Source organism: Argiope bruennichi, chromosome 10 (assembly GCF_947563725.1).
Source record: "Argiope bruennichi chromosome 10, qqArgBrue1.1, whole genome shotgun sequence".
NCBI classification, from domain to species: Eukaryota; Metazoa; Arthropoda; class Arachnida; order Araneae; family Araneidae; genus Argiope; species Argiope bruennichi.
This window is the reverse complement of record NC_079160.1, coordinates 117102711-117117965: the sequence shown is the minus strand read 5'-3', so window position 1 is coordinate 117117965 and position 15255 is coordinate 117102711. Positions and strand designations below refer to the sequence as shown.

At 29.2% G+C, this 15255-nt stretch overlaps 1 protein-coding gene across 1 annotated transcript; it reads right to left on the bottom strand.

The window, feature by feature from the left end:
* Positions 1-3097: 3097 nt before the first annotated feature.
* Positions 3098-14403, bottom strand: LOC129987429 (gastrula zinc finger protein XlCGF8.2DB-like). The gene is made up of 3 exons (XM_056095413.1): positions 14297-14403; positions 13485-13565; positions 3098-5460 (listed from the first exon to the last, which is right to left on the bottom strand). The coding sequence occupies exon 3, from the start codon at positions 4895-4897 to the stop codon at positions 3944-3946; it is 954 nt and encodes a 317-aa protein (XP_055951388.1). The 5' UTR covers positions 4898-5460; positions 13485-13565; positions 14297-14403; the 3' UTR covers positions 3098-3943.
* Between the last annotated feature and the right edge of the window lie 852 nt (positions 14404-15255).

Genomic DNA, 15255 nt, shown 5'->3' with positions numbered 1-15255 from the left:
TTTCAAATTAAAAAAATATTTAAATGATCAAAATTAACTATCCGCCTTTTTAAATACATTAATCGTAATATAAAAGGAAGAACTAACAGTATGTATTTTTTTTTCATTTCTTCAATTAACCAAAGCTTTCTATTTTCACACATTTCAGGTTTTATTTGATTTATTTTCTATTTTTTTACCAACGCATGTTTTGAATTGAACAGAATCTTTGCGCATTCTAACGCTTATCCAATCCCCCTCCGCGAACCCCCCCCCCTTTTGATGTGTTTGGATATTAAATGTTCAATAAGTTGACAGAAATACGGTATAGAACCGAAATGCATTTTATTGGTACAAAAATATTGTTTACAATTTATATTACTCCTTTGTAATTAATATTTTCTATGATTATCCAAAACTCTTAAATTGACTTCGTTTGCTGTAGCTAAATTTAATATAAACTAATTAAAGAAAATTACTTGATTTAATATTTTTATTAACGAGGATTAAATTGAACAAAATCATAATTATATATTTTTATGCCTTTATTGATGAATTATGTAAAATTAATTCGTTCTTACTTCTGGAATTCGTTAATTTACTTGTGGATTTGTTTTATATATCTAAATTGTTCAACATAATATCTAAAATTACAACTTAATTTTAGTTTATTAAGTAATTCACCATAATTGAAATATATTTCTCAATTTTTTTAAAAATCTAAAATATTAATTTTAGCAGTTTGATTTAGTAAGATCTATAAAATGGTTAAATACTCGCAGAAGCATTTTTTGGTTTAACAGAACACATGTAACATGCGAAAAATCAGTAACATAAATCTATAACACATTCATAGTACGAAAACACAATTGATGGTTGTGGCGTGCATATATTTACTTTTGACCACCTGTTGCAGTTAGAAACAAACTCGCTCCCAACATATGAAGGAAAATGATTAATTTACTATCCTTCCGTTTTAAAATATCAAGATTTTAATGGTCTCTGACAAGTTCGCCTCATTCATCTTCCTGAATCGTTATATCAACTTTTCTTATCTGATTTTCTGTTCTGAAGCTGTTAATATTATAGATTCAATTTTTTCCCATCATCATACAAAATAATGCAATAAGTGCAACTAAAAAAATTCGATATTTAATGAGAAAAAAAGAAAATGCTCGTTAAATATAAATATATATTTGAGAGCTTATAAATGCTCAAAAATAAATTAAAATGACCTAAAAGTACCAAAGGCAATTTATATGTATAATCTTACGGAAATTACACCACTAAGTCCGTAAAGTCAACAGATTCGCCTATGGGTGTTTTGCGTAGTCAACAGGTCTCAATAATAAATAACGTTTATTAACACGAAGACACAGACGACAAAACACAGCCGAGACGTACACAAGAGCACATTTACAACAAACAGCAGCCCAGAAGTAGTAATCGGTAGTAAGAAACACTTCAGCGCACAATGCGGCCAGACAGAATTCAGCAGGGAGACTGAATCTACGTAGCTACGGTCTCACCAAACGCCTGCTATTGTCTTCTCGATTTAGATGTATCCAACTGCCGACTCATTACTATACGACTGGCTACTCCACACACGATGCTGCCTCGATAATAAACTCCAAGATTCGATAATAAACTGAAATCACTGTAACTCGATTGTTTAAGGTCCACTCAGCACTTATGCTTCGCTGGACTGATCCAACTAATTCGCCGTTGGCTCACTATACGCTTCTTTACGCATGTCTTCGGGTTGTACTGTCGGCCTTTTATAGTTTCTGGAGCAGGCGAGAGAAGAATCTCGAACAATCAAGCATAACTCGGCTCCAATAGATCCTATCGCCAAAATTCTTTAAAATTTTAGTATAATCTATTTTGTCGCCAGGCCGAGGGTCATTGATCCGGCATCCAATCCGAATCCAACAGAGTTGATAGTAAAGTGGTCTTTCCTACGATGGAACTAACCGTGTTGGGAAGCAACATTACAGATTCATAACAATATTTTGTTATTAATGTTCTTTTACACCGTTTGGAATAGAAGTTCATCTACACGAACCTGCTTATAAATCACGAAAACGCTCTTGAATATAAAAAAAGAGAGATTTTAATGGTTTTGAATAAGTCAATAGTCTACAAATTTTATTTCTGTAAAGTGCTTAAATTATTATTGAAGTGCAATTTTAATTATCAAATGATCATGAAAATTACTTTTCCACAACATTGTTATGAAGCCATTTTTCAAAATCGCACAAAATAAGTATTTCGTAAATAAATTCAGTAATGTGTTATTAACTATTCATGTCTCTTTAAAGAAACCTATTTCAGCTTTCTAGAAGTAAAAAAAAAAAAAAAAAAAAAAAAAAAAAACGCATATGATTTTTTTTCTAAATTCTAAATCCTTAGATTTTTATAAACTAAAACGCCAGGAAAAATGTTCCCCGTATGTCCCTTCTAAGTTTAGCCCTGTTCTTAAGACTATCTGTTTGAAAAGGTTTTGAATATCCTTTGCAATTCAAGCAACCAGGTTGTTGTGTTATTATACATCTGTATTCTACTGAATGTGTGATGTAAATTTTATATCTTATATTCCGTTCTTTCACTTGATTCCTTGGCAGAAAATTCTCTATAACATCCTCCTCCCCCCTTGTATTTCGGAAAAATTGTTTTACTGCACAAATTATTCCTTTCTTTTATGTCTGAACTATCCTGCTAGTTCTTAAAGGAATTTTTTGAACAATCGATATAATTCAAAAGCAGCTATACAAAAAACACAGCCTTACATTATATATCTTACTAAAAAAGAAACATTTAAAAGACAGAATCTATTATCTGTTTATATACATAAAATCATGCCAATCTTAACTTTCAAAAGATTTAATTTATATTAAAAAGGATAAAAGTCATAGAAAAAAAACCCCACTTAGACATACAGCAGGTATATCAAAATTCCGTTATTTACAAATTTATGCAATAAAAAGGAAACGTTTATTGATTCATTACACATACTTCAGTGCGTATATGTAAAACATTTTTAATATTAACCAGCATAATTACAATAACAGATAGTAATACAAATTTTGATGCATCCTAAAAAATAATTCAAAATATTAACACAATATGCCTTTTCTAAACAATATATATAATATTATATATATACATTTTTAGTAACTGTTTGTATTTTCGATCTCATTTTGTGAAATTCATAAAACATTTTATAGGCACAAAGCAGGGCAGAACACATTTTACAGAAACAATTCTAACATGAAACTACATAGGGCACATTTCTGAAAAAGGGATCAGAAGATATGTTATATTACTGAAGTGAAATGAATCACCGTCTGCATATTAATAATGTTCGATGAATGATGGAAGTAGTCATGGGACTTAAGTAGTTTCATCGTCAAAATCACAAACAGAGATAATATAACAAAAATAACTTTATAAAACTCATTAATAAAACAAAAATAACTCTATAAATAACTTTATAAAAACAAAACTTAACTAATGAAACAAAAAATAATTTCAATTTAAATATAATCTCGTATTGGATGCAAATGATTTATTTCAAACTACAATTGTTATAGATAAAACTGTTTACTTTCAGAATGGATCAGTAGAAAAAATAAAACAATTCTGGCGACAAAATGTTCTGCCAATTTTTACTTGTTCTCCATGGGATATGTTTTCCAAAATACTGAATGAAAAAAAATTTTCATAACCAATGCCAATGAGTTATCTTTCGTATGTTTCTATAAATAAGTTTTAAAATCGATGAGAAATTAATTTATTACAGGTGCCACTTGCATACAGTTTCTCGTTTCGTAAGCATACAGAAAAGAGTTTTAAAACCAATCGTGTAAAAGCTAGTTTGCAGATGTCATATGCAAATGATTTATCTTTTGTACGCATCCATAATCATGTCCTTGACTTCAAAATGACAGAAAATGCATACATCTCATGTAAATAGTTTCTCTTCCGTATGTGTCTGAAAATGTCTCTTTAAATTCGAATTGTCAGAAAAAGCTTTACCACAAATATCACATACAAACGGTTTTTCTTTCGTATGAGTCCTTAAATGTATTTTTAATTTCGCTCTATCAAAGAATGATTTATTACACACGTCACAGACCAATGGTTTCTCCTTCGTATGTGACCAAAGATGTCTCTTTAAACTCGGACTGGCAGAAAAAGCTTTATTACATACATCGCATGTAAACGGTTTTTCTTTCATATGTGTCCATAAATGAATTTGTAAACTCCACCTGTGACCGAATGCTCTACTACATATGTCACATGCAAATGGTTTCTCTTTCGTATGTGTACGCAAATGTGCCTTTAATTCATCCATCCGAGAAAAAGCTCTATGACAAATATCACATGCAAACTTCTTCTCTTTCGTATGCGTCAATAAATGTGTTCTTAAATTCGATTTATCAGAGAATCCTTTATTACACACCTCACATGCAAATGGTTTCTCCTTCGTATGCGACGGCAAATGCCTCTTTAACTTATAATTCTCGGAAAATGCTTTATTACACACCTCGCATGTAAATGGTTTCACTTTTGTGTGCACCGATAAATGTTTTGTTAGAGATGACTTTTCAGCAAATGCTTTATTACACACGTTACATGTAAACGGTTTCTCTTTCGTATGCGTCCGTAAATGTCTAATTAAATTTGACTTTTGACAAAATGATTTATTACATATGTCACATGTAAATGATATCTCATTCATATGCAACTGAGAATGTCTCTTTAAATTCCACCTGACAGAAAATGTTTTATTGCAGACATCGCATGTAAACGGTTTCTCTTTCGCATGTGTCAGTAAATGTATAGTTAAATTTCTCTTCTGTGTAAAAGCTTTATTACACATATCACATGTAAACGGTTTCTCTTTTGAGGCCATCAATAAATGCTTTATTAAATTTGGCCGTTCAGAAAATTCCCGACTGCATAAATCACATGCATATGGTTTTTCCACTATGTAAAGGTAAAAATACCTTTTTAAAGCAATTCGCTCTAAAATGATTCTACTACATAAGTCAGAAATAGGTTAGTTGCCTTGCAGATAAAGTATAATAGAGCATAGATGACAAATTTATAAAGCAGATGCAAAACTTATTCTTTTTGTGGAGTTATAATAGAAAAACACATTACGTATGACGTAGGAATATATTTAACGACATTAAGTCATAAGTAAAAAATTTTTCACCTTGTTCACACAAAGAGAAATGTTAATTAATACATAGAAAGCAATAATAAAGAAAATGAACTTATATGACACATTTTGAAAACGTCTAATTGATTCTTTTTTCTATTTCTTACTGATGGGTTTCATCGAAGATGCATGCCATGGAATAAAACATTTTTTTTTTTTCTGTTGAAATGATGCGGTGACCCAGTAGTTTATCTTGTTATCAGGGTAGACTTCAAACTTGCGCTATCATGAATGTTTCTCACCACGCAACTCTGAAATATAAATAACAGAAAATTTTATAAGAATGTAAAAGTGCAATAAACATTATTTATTTAATGTTCGTAGAGTGAAGCATTGAAATAAATAACATTTATTTAATGCTATATTACACTCTGAGTCACTGTTAAATTAATCCAAAAATTGACAAACGTCTGTAGCAGTTACAAGGGAAGGACATCAGTTGGACTTTGAATTCAGGATGAGGTTTAATATAATAATAGTGTACTTAAAGTGTATTCATTCATAAAAATATTAAAGCCAATAACTAGCCAATCCTAAGAAAATTCCCAAATTCATAGAAAAAATTCAAATTTTTGACTTGGTTTGTATACAGAGCCTGACTAAAGCAGGGGCATACGGGGAAGTTGCCCCGGGCCCCCACATTAGAGCCCCCCCCCCCAAATTGAATAGAAAGTTTAATTTGCGCTTAATTCTTTAATGAATTTTTTTTGAACAAAATATCAGTACAGTATAAAATCCATCATTTTTATGTTAGCTTCTTTATTTATCTATCGTATGAAAACAAAAAAATTATATTTCGTATAATTGGAGCTTTCCATGGCTTTCTAGGGCGGAATTCAGCTAAATTTTCGTAGAGGGGGTACACCAAAGAAGACCCAATTAGTCTCCGGGCCCCAATTAGGCTAACTCGGACCCTGTTTGTATATTAATAAATTGTTGCGTAGTTGAGCAGTAGGAATTGTCAAAGTACTGACTTCGTATTCGCAAGATCGGAGCTCGACATACTTTTTAAAATTGTTTTAAATAAAATTATTTAAATTATATTAACAATTTACAAATATTCTTAATATATGCTATTCTTTTTTTATACAAAAATAAATGTGCATTCATCTATTACTTGAATTATAACGAGAGTTTATACATAAAATTTAATGGTGAAACATAAATTATTATTGCCATCTTTAAATCATTAAAAGTTCTTGAATTTTGGTTTTAAGAGGCAGAAATTATTTATTCTAATCCATGGAACCGTGTTTGCCTCGGAAATTCAAGAAAGCGGTTGAAAATTTATTAAATACATAAACAAATGCTTCTCATTTTAATAATGGAAAGAAAATAGCAAAAGGCAGGTGTTAAGCTATTGAATACACAGGCAGATGGCTCCAACTTTAGCGATCGTTTAAATACAAAGAAATGTTAGGGAAATAGTTTTTTTTCTTTTTTTTTTTCATAAACATAAAATATTTATTTGAACATCTAGATGGCATACACATACGAACAATAAAAAACAATACAAGAAAGAATCCAAATGATGAACTGTTACCAGAAAGCACCAGCAGAAACCTACAAGAACAAAAATTAAAGTTTAGGAGGATATGGTACCTCAACTATATTTTGAAATTCTTCAGTACTATAATTCTTGTTCTTCTAGAAATTCTAGGCAAATGAGTCAGTTCTCAGATTTTGCTATGACGGCTGTGAGTCACGTAATACTTAATACAAAAGAATGTAGATAGTTAAAATATTCTGAAGTTCAAATGCTTATATCTAGTAACTAACATATTAATTAAAACTGTAAATTATTAATTTAAATTAACACAAGCAAAAGTATACAATTGAGTGTTTTGATGAATGAGTTTGAATTTCATTATAACACTGTTTCAGAATGAAAATCAAAGTAAATAAAAAAAAAAAATTAAAAATTAAGAAACAAGATTGTTTGAAAATGAAACTGATATCAGTAAAAAGATTACATATACTGAATTTTAAGAAAATGCGAAATCTATTTTTGTGAGATAATAGTTCTAGAAAATATGAATATTAATTTTCAAAGATAAGTCACAGAAGAAATACATTTCCCGATCCATATTCGCACTTGATTACACTTTGTTTAAAGTGTCTTTCTATAATACTGATATTGTTTACATTTTCTTTTCTCGCACTAAATGTAGTTTTCATTGATGCAGCAATTCCACATCCGAAAATTTCTAATAATACTTTTCAGCTCCATTAATTACTCCAGAGAAGTGTTGGATAAAGTGAAGCTATAAAAACGTTCCATGAAGCACTCGGAAAAGTTTGTATAACGGTTTGTTTATATTTGAATGCTGCCACTCGACAATAAGTAATAAGAATGATAAGATAAGTAATAAGAATGATATATATATATATATATATATATATATATATATATATATATATATATATATATATATATATAGTTTCTATAACTATAACTATATATTTCTATAACTATATATAATATATATATAGTTTCCTAAGAAGCACTTTTTTTCCTTTGACATTTTTTTTATGGAATTTGTTTTAGGTTGGAAAATCTAGTTAATTAAGCAATTTATTAAAATTTTAAAATGATGAGAAAAATGACAGCTTCTTTCAAATTTAAAATAAAATATTATTGAAAGCAATAAATAATCAGCCTAGTTTTAAAAGGTATAATATTGCCTGAGGGATGCCAAAAAATTGGTTTCTAACTAACAGGAATAAGAGGAAATCTAAAAATAAAACTTTTTTTGTTCCATTCTGACATGCTTTTAAGTGCATTCCTTATAGGAAAACTACCTATTGCAATGGTTCATAATACGACTTCGGGAGAAAATTTCTGAATATATATATATATATATATATATATATATATATATATATATATATATATATATATATATATATATATATATATATATATATATTGTTACGAATCTGCGAGGCGGCTTCCCAGCATAGTGGATTCCATGGGAGGTCCCAGAGCTTGGCGACAAACTTGGCGACCTGGCGACGAATTTCGCGACTTTGGCGCCAAAATAGATTATACCCGAAACATCGAGAATTTTTCCGATCCGTCCAGTAGGAATGGAGATACGCCTATAACGTTCCTGATTGGTTGAGAGGCTTCTAGCCCCGCCTCCTGAGACCTATAAAAGGAAGCACCCGCAGCTGCCGGGCAGTGGTGAATTGAGCAGTCGGAAGCGACAGAGAAGAGTGGTCGTGGACCAGTGGAGTCGTCGTAGTTGTGAACCGACGGTGAATTGAGTCGTGGACCAGTGGAGTCGAAGAGTAGTCGGAATCGACAGCAAGAACTGGCCTTCCAGAGATTAGAAGAGCAGCGACGGAGTCAAGTGAGTGCTGAATTAAGTTGTGCACTACGGTCTGCATTAGAGTCTGTTGTGTGCTGTTGTCTGCTCGTCTCGGCTGAAGATAATTGTGTGCTGTATATAGTTGCCGTCTTTGTGTTGTCCTGTGTGTGTCTTCGTGTAAATAAACGTCGTTGTTTCATTTTCTACTGCTGACTGAGCGTTCTCCACACCATATAACTCCCACTGTCCAAACGAACCCCGGAAATTTCGTAACAATATGTATATATATATATACACACACACAAAAGTGTTACAGTGGTCTCACAGACTAAAGAAGTTTGCAGTTGTGTTTTTACAGAAGCACAGTAAACATTCATATAACACATATGAGATAGCACATTACGGAGCTAATATTTTGACCCACGACTGTATTACTTTTTCTTATCAGTTTAATGGTTATTTTCAAGTATTCTAAGTGACATCAATGTATTGATTAATTACATAACTTCAAGCATGGTGTTAATCTGAAAATCAGCTCTACACATTTCTCTTACATTTTAGTGATTTTTTCAGATAGTTTCATTTGCCTGTTGAATTTGTCTATATAATGCCTTCATTAAACAAAAATGTCTCATCAAAATGAGACCAATTTAGGACTTTTATTATTAAGAGAATTGGATTTTTTCCCTAATTGTGCTAAAATATCACCACAGCAAGTTTATTGTTAAATCTAAATATTTTGTTTTTAGAGTTATCTTTAAACAAACTGAACAAACTTTAAACAGTTCTGATTTGAATTATACACAAATGAATTCAGCTCACCTATAATTGTATTTTACAACAACTGTGCTAGGATGTAGTTTTCTCATTGTAATATGTGAAGCAAGCAAGGTTTATTTTGAAAATTTGCGAGCATTGTGGTGGATTCCTCCAAAAGTTGATAAGTATTAATATGTAGGGAGCAGAGCCCCCTAATTAATAAATAAAAACCTTGGGAATGATTTTGAGATTATAAGCAAAGGCATATGGGACTGCACTCAGTCAGATGACCAGCAACACAGTTAAAAACAATAAGGAAAACTTCTATTGCTATGTTAAATACCATAGTGTCAAAGTTTGCTCCTTTTTTTTATTTCCTATGTATCGTATCTTAAATGCAATTCTTTTTATGCTCCATATCTTAATCAGCACTAGCTATAAAAGCAGTAACATGAATTTTGAAATAATTGAAGTCCATTTGCTGTCATACAATATTTTGAGGTATGCCAAGTTACCATCCTTCTTTAAATCACAGCATTGACAAAGGTATACTTTACAAGGTTTGATAAGCATTCATATAACCCTTATAAGAGATAAATTAGATTATCTATTCATTTATGCCTTAGATTATAATATATATTATCCTTTAATTAAGATATCAATAAATTATATCATATTAAACATCTATAAGGTTGTAATAAAAATTAATAATACCATAATTATTAAACTGTTATCTTTTAAATAAAAACAGAAACTACCTGCTGCACAATAAAGCTCTGAAATTAAGGGATTCATTTTATCTCAACCAATTTAAATATTTATACATAAATAAAAGTATAATGATAATTCATTTTTATTTATGGAAAGTATGAAATTTCAAGAACAGGAAGATATAAATTTTAGTAAATAACATATTCATAAAAACATAACATAAACATATCCATAAACAAGAACAGATATTTCATAGTTTGAACCAGCACGAACCAATAATTTTCACTAAAATAAATACCCTCATTAAGATAAATGCACATATAATTTATACTATAAATGAAATATAAAAAAAGATATTTCACACACATTGAACACAGATATTTCATAGTTTGAACCAGCACGAACCAATAATTTTCACTAAAATAAATACCCTCATTAAGATAAATGCACATATAATTTATACTATAAATGAAATATAAAAAAAAATTAAACTAAAAAAAATGACAAATTTACATTTTTTTAGAAGAAATAGCAAAATAAAGATATTTTTGAATACCCCCCCCCCCCTTGCCAAAAAAAAGTTCCTAAATTTTAAACCATTTGAAAAAAAAAAAAAAAAAAAAAAAAATCCATTTGGAAGAATTCTGTAAATGATATAAATAATTGCATTTTATGTAGTTCGTATAAACATATGTAGTTTATGTAGTTCCTAATAAACATATTGCTGAAAAAATTAGAAAATCTAAAATTTTATACAATTCCCTAACAATATAAGATGTGTTTAATTAATTAAATATTTTACAAAGAGACATGAGACTTCTCTATGATGAAAACTGACCAATTTCTCAAACAAATTGTTATAGACCATTTTAGACTCTTTCGATGTCTGCTTCATGGAAGGATTTCATTTGAGTTGACTGGTGATTAGTCCAAAATAATGATAATTAAAACTCCATACCACAGACAATTTTAATCACAGGAAATCGGAAATGTTTGTTTAAAATGTTAACGTACAAAGATTATTTTACTAAATATGGGAAATATGAATGGGTACTTCATAAAGATGTAGAATCCCTAATTTATTGATTATAGCTATAAAAAGAGCATTTTTTAAATATCGTTTAAAGTATTAGTAGATCAAGTAAAAAGTATAAAGTCTCTAAAAGATAAGAAATTAGCTAATGATTTGAATGGACACTCTATATAAAATTTAAAAAAAAGCTTGCTAATCTACAAAAAGACACACAAGCACTTAGAAACTGCAAAAGGAAGACAATTAGATATTCTTCCCATGAACAACCAAAAACAAGGTAAAAAAATGAGAGTGAAACTTTATTTATACAGGGATTAATAACACTCATAGTATCTTTTTGTTATAATCAATGTTAAGTCCTTTTCTGCAAATCCATTTTTGTAAGAAAACCGATTATAAAATTTTACCTATTCTGTATTTAAAAAATGATCCTTTTTACATTATATAATTTTGTTTAATTTATAAGCTTTAAGAATTTCATGGAAAAAGTATCCATTTATTATTAATGCACAAAAGAGAAATAATTTGCACATTTTAATAAAATATGACATGTGAAGTTTCCTTTTTCAATTAATTTTTTTTTCCACACAATGTCAGAAAGGTTTAATTTATACTTTGTTTCAACATTGCAAGGTATAAATTACATTTCAAGATATCAAGATATCAGAAATAATAAAACTTATGTATTGGTTTACTTTTAGGATAATATATTAAAAGACTCATATTTTAATTGAACTCTATATAAAAAATTAAGAATATTAAAAAATCATACCAAATTGGCATAAAAGTATATCACCAGTTTATTTTAATCTTCTGATGCATAAATCAGAAATGTATATTTCACCACTAAAAACTATCCCCCTCTCCTCAATATTAGTAAACATTAAAATTTTTTTGGATTAAGATTGTACTGAAATAAAAAATTCGCATTAAAAAAATAATGTCTTCTATTAATGAAATAGTTAGTTATTAATTAACAGAATATACAAAATTATAATATCTAGATTCTTGTTTTATGAAGAAATTAAGCAAGAACTTATGACAATTTCAGTGTTAAATATTTTTTCTGATTACTATCTTAAAATATAAAAAATATTTTTTGATTGTTTGATACTATGCAGTCAGAACATTTGCAAATACTTTTTACGATGGGGGAATGAATAAAAGATGATAGCTCTAATCAAATTTAAGAAATAGGTAATGTGAGGTAGCCCAACATACTTGCCATGACCTCAGAAAGTATAAATTACTTAAACTAATGTATGCAGAACCAAAGCCAAATAATCCTTTTTTGAAAATTGTAGTAGCATAAATATTAAGTAGAACTAATATCTATCTGTATATCCTAGCACATTGTAGGGAGTATTTGTAAACTTAGTCTAATTGTAGATGCAATACAAACAATGAGCATGTTTAATAATGAATTTCAAAGATAACAACATTTAATACAGGGACATATAAAATCTATCAAAATAGTGAATATACCTGGGATGGATTTTATAACCTAACTTAATCCACTCTCTGCCAATGTTGGAACATACTTGTATCATTCTCTATTTTTATTACCATGTTTAACTTTTAGTTAGAAAGGATAATCTATGGCTCATGAATACTCACCAATTGCACAATCAGATACATCAGCATATTACACCCAGATCACTAAGCTCCATTATACATATTACAAGCATCTAACAATATATCTTGGTTGTTTGGAACCAAGATATTTGTAATAAGGAAGTGTCCAAAAAAAGTGGCAGAGGTTCAATTTTCAACCATTTTTTTAACGTTTGTATTTATAACAAATAGATTATTCTATCTTTCAAAGCTTTAATAATAAAGGAGATATATCATTCATTAGCTAGAGCATTGAAATTAAATGAATGAAAGAAATCTTTTTACATAAGAGTAAATTGTGATATTATAAAAATTATATAATTGAAATAATTTATTTAGTAGATATCAATAGACTATTAAAGTAACAGCAAATTATAAATAGGAATTTTAAATATCAAATTCCTAAATTAAAGAGCAACAATAGATAAAAAAAAAAAGATTTAAAAAAAATAATTACAGGTTTATTTTGCTTGTAAAATAATTCATGGTATTGTAATTTGTCACAAAATATAGGGGTGAAAAAAATATTTAAGGTTAAAATTAAAAAAAAAATATATTAATGCAAGAAAAACATTATGAAATTAAAAAAATTCAGCAAACAAACATAAAATGAAAAAAAAAAAAAGTTAATTAATTAATGCATAACAAAAAACTTTAAAAATTTAAGGCAAATATTCTCCCCAATAAAAATGATTGCATTTTTATAGTAAAGATTCCTTCAGAACAAACATTTGATTTTCAAAATAAATTTAACTTTGAGAAAGAACTTAACTAACTAACTTTGAGAAAGAAACTTTTATATCAATCATATTAACCAACAGTAATAAAAAAGAGTAATATTTACCTTTAACTATTCATTTTTCTGATTTGACTTTTTATCTTTCAATTTTTCCCTCTCTGACAAAAGATTTTATCTATCAGAACACTGGAAAAAAGAACATTTTTATTTTTTATTTAATATATTCCTTAAAGTATAAATCAGAAAACAAAAGGATAATGTTTTTATGATACTTGAATGATATCTAACACCTGAATTATTAAACAATGCAATAATTAAAAGTGCAAATTAATAAATAAAAGTGCATTATTAAAATATGATAAAAATCTTATATCTTTGAAAAATTAAGATCCGATAAAGTTAATATAAAGTTCCTTTTAAAAAAATGTATTTAATTTTTTCATAGTGTATGCTTTTGTAAAAAAAAAATCATAACTATTTATTACAAAAATTTTATTTTAGTTGATGTAAAATAATGCATGACAAACATTATGAAATGAAAAAAAAGTCTCCATTTAAATATAGAAATAAAAAAAAAAGTCCATATATTGGTACATTGCAAAAATACTAATTTGGTAAATTTGCCCATTTTTTAAGATGACTGCAAATCGATTTTAACTGAAAAGATTTACTAATCAGTTTTCATTTTGAACCCAATTTATACAATGAACAAGTGCTATTGTTAAATACATAAAATAAACCATGCCTGTTTTGCACAATAAAAGTACGATTTGTGTTTATCGCGATCATTTTTCCTAGTGAAGGAAATGTTCACATTATTGCTCTGAATGCAATAAGTAATGCAGAAATATTTTAATGATGTATTTTAAAAATATGGAATATCGACATTAAAGTGTACTCAAAGAATTAAAGCTTACATATTAGCATTTTGTTAATCCTTTATCATAATGTAATGAACTCCACTGAAGTTAAAATTTAGATTATAGGTGAAATCAGATAGGCTCATAGAGAGCGGATACATAATGTCAGATAGGAGGAATAAGCTTATCGTTCGCTAACGAAAGGACGACACGAACGGATCATGTAAGTGAATGAAATGAACCCTTACCCATCTACAAGCAATGTCGTTCGTTCACGAATGACTATGTGGATACAGCTATTCTCGTTCGCGAATCACTGTGTGGACACTGCTATTCTCGATTCCAACCACGCAATACTGCAGTTTGTTCATAGGAAGGGGAAAGTTTAGTTTAGTTATATTAACGTCCCGTTTTAAAGCAACACTAAGGCTATTTTGGGACGGACCTCGTAATTTATAGGAATGTGAAAAGGAAGAGGGGGTTGAAGAGGTTGCAATAACACTTGGCAAAAAAGGGGCAGTTGACCTTAATAGATAAAGTGGCATTTGAGGAAGATTTTTCTCAGTGAATCATTCTAATTCCCATGAATAATCGAGGATTTGTGTAGGGTTGCATGGAGGGTGTCGATTTCATTGGCATTTAAAGAATTTTCTCTTTGAATTTATACCGAAGAGCCATTATATTAGGACCATCCTCCATCTATAATAATGAGCTCACCCAAGAAGAAAATCACTGCGTGTGCGCGGTTGATGTTGGAGTATATAAAGGGACGATTCATTTTCTTTCCGAACATAGCGTGATTAGCGAAATAATGGGAAAAGTAGCTGATTTATAAGATTTCGATAAAGGTCAAATCGTTATGGTTTGGATGGATTGGGAACATCAATATCAGAAACGTCGCTTTTAGTGGGCTGTTCATGTGAAATTGTTGTGAGCCCGTATCGAAATTGGTTATGGATGATGAAATGACAAGTCACTGACCAGGGGTATGTCGTCCACAATCCATATGGTGTTTC

Bases quoted from the DNA above. Each gene is read 5' to 3' on its own strand.
- LOC129987429 (XM_056095413.1), bottom strand. From the start codon at position 4,897: ATGGCCTCAAAAGAGAAACCGTTTACATGTGATATGTGTAATAAAGCT.